The sequence below is a fragment of the Vigna umbellata genome, chromosome 3, assembly GCF_029865625.1.
Source record: "Vigna umbellata cultivar VRB3 chromosome 3, Vumbellata_1.0, whole genome shotgun sequence".
NCBI classification, from domain to species: domain Eukaryota; kingdom Viridiplantae; phylum Streptophyta; class Magnoliopsida; order Fabales; family Fabaceae; genus Vigna; species Vigna umbellata.
Genome location: NC_142167.1, coordinates 12002745 through 12004834, shown reverse-complemented (window position 1 = coordinate 12004834; position 2090 = coordinate 12002745). Strand labels below are relative to the sequence as shown.

Here is a 2090-nt window from a genome sequence, read left to right as displayed (position 1 = left end):
CAACATACCTAAAAATATTGTTATTTTTTTTATATAGACATTCACATAGTCATAACAATTAAGAACACATTTTAATTTTTGGGTTAAATATATTTTTAGATCCTCAAATATAAAATTAAAATTTATTTTTTTTCAAATTTTAATATATCTTGATTTTTAAACTTTAAAAATAAATAGTTATAATTTCTAAATCCTAAAATGTATCATAAATTAAAATAAAATTGAATTTTAATTTTACGTTCAAATTTAAAAGGAAAAACATATTTAACCTTTTATTATTTTATTATTTTATAAAAGCAAAAAAGAGAAGGGTTTATAGTACCAATAGTAAATATAAAAGAGAAGTCATACTTCAACACAATAATTCATCAAATTTAGAAAATTAGAAGCCATTCCAGACTACAGTCGAAGTCAAATTACAGTCACAACTAACGGGTACAATTGCATTCTCATAAATGAGTTAGCAAGGTGGGAACAACACAACAATCCCAAAATCAGAAAATCACAAATAAACAAACAGACAAAGACATGGATGATAGCAGTGCATGAACTGAGAATGACGTGCTTAACTGCGTCTAGCTGCACTGGAAGTCAGAGGGTGGCGACTTCTCACAGGCGTTAAGGATCAAGCTTAGTGAAATGGGGATGTTAAGGTTAATGCCAAGTATGTTAGCTTTGATGGCAGTGCAGAGGCAAAGCGCGACTTCAAGATCAAGAAGCCCTTCTAGCACCGAGCAACATGGGTGGTCCGGTGGTGATCCCACCACCGCACCAATTGGTCCATTAAGCACGTTAGCGCACACACCCAGCTTAAGTGCATCCCTGGGACAGCTCTTTGCAGGAGGAGTAGGGTTAGAGTTAGGATAAGGGAATGGGTTAGGCTTTGGCTGTGTGCAAGTGAAGCAGCCACTTGCCATGGCAAAGAAAAGCAAATTGATGGTAAAAAAAAGAGCTAGAGTTGAAGATCTAGAAGACTCCATCTTGCAATGCTATCGCTCAATACAACTGTAATAAGTCTTGTGTGACGAGGGAGTAATTTGTGATGGTGTTACATATAGGAGTTAAAAGGTAGTGTACTTTAAGCCCGAGATTCAAGAATGTTTGTCCTTAGTTTTAATGTTTTGAGAGCAGCAGACATGTGAACCGACTAAGTTGTCTTTAGTGGCTGGCAGTGCAAAGTGAATCGACGTAAAATGTGATAGGCTTTTCAATTCCCAATAGGACATTTTCGTTGTTAGTTTATTTGAAACCATGGTGGTTTTCCACTTTTGCTTTACAGAAAGATATCGCCCACTTGGCATGTGATCAGTGAAACACTCCCGTGAACTTCAGCGATCATGCCCAGGAAAATGGCCTGTCATTGATTCCCACTGGTGGGTCTTGCTTTCGAATATTTATATTTATTTTTAAATGTATAGTACTGTGTGTGTATATATATATATATATATATATATATATATATATATATAAGGACAAATTAGGTTGCCTTAAGAGAATACCATGGAGAGTTGAAGATTAATCTGACCTTGTCTTTCCTAAATGCAGATTATCCATTTGAATTTATCCCTAATTGGGGTGTTTGACCACTGATCCCACTGCAAAGTTGGCCTTACTTAAGCCCTCTACCATTTGCTTGAGAAGTCTTACTAGTTACAATTAGCTAGTACGGATTATGGTCGTCTACAGCTGTGAAGAACTGCTTCATTATCATTCTTTGAATTGCTTCATTTATTAAATAATCATTTTATCTTTCAGAATCAATTTAATGCATTCCATTGGTGGATTTGAAACTACACACAGTGAGTTTGTTTTTGAAACCTCAGGGGACCTCATTCTTCTAAAGTACAAGTTATATATCATTATGAAACTATAGAGTTCACTTATCAGAGATCGTCCCGTTGCCTAACCTCATTCATAAAGTTTACCAAATTCTATGGGTTTATAGATCAAAATGTATGCTATGGACAAAACACGCATACAGGACTTTAGAGTAAGGTTTGGTTCAATTTTTTTTTAAAATATTATTAAGAAGTAAACTTTAAGCTTAATTCAATTTCACAAAATTAGTTAAAAAAAATGAGATTTTTCTT

General features: G+C 34.3%; 1 protein-coding gene across 1 annotated transcript; it reads right to left on the bottom strand.

The window, feature by feature from the left end:
• Positions 1-351: 351 nt before the first annotated feature.
• On the bottom strand, positions 352-1068 carry LOC124823421 (14 kDa proline-rich protein DC2.15-like). The gene has a single exon (XM_047295612.2). The coding sequence runs from the start codon at positions 978-980 to the stop codon at positions 576-578; it is 405 nt and encodes a 134-aa protein (XP_047151568.1). The 5' UTR covers positions 981-1068; the 3' UTR covers positions 352-575.
• Between the last annotated feature and the right edge of the window lie 1022 nt (positions 1069-2090).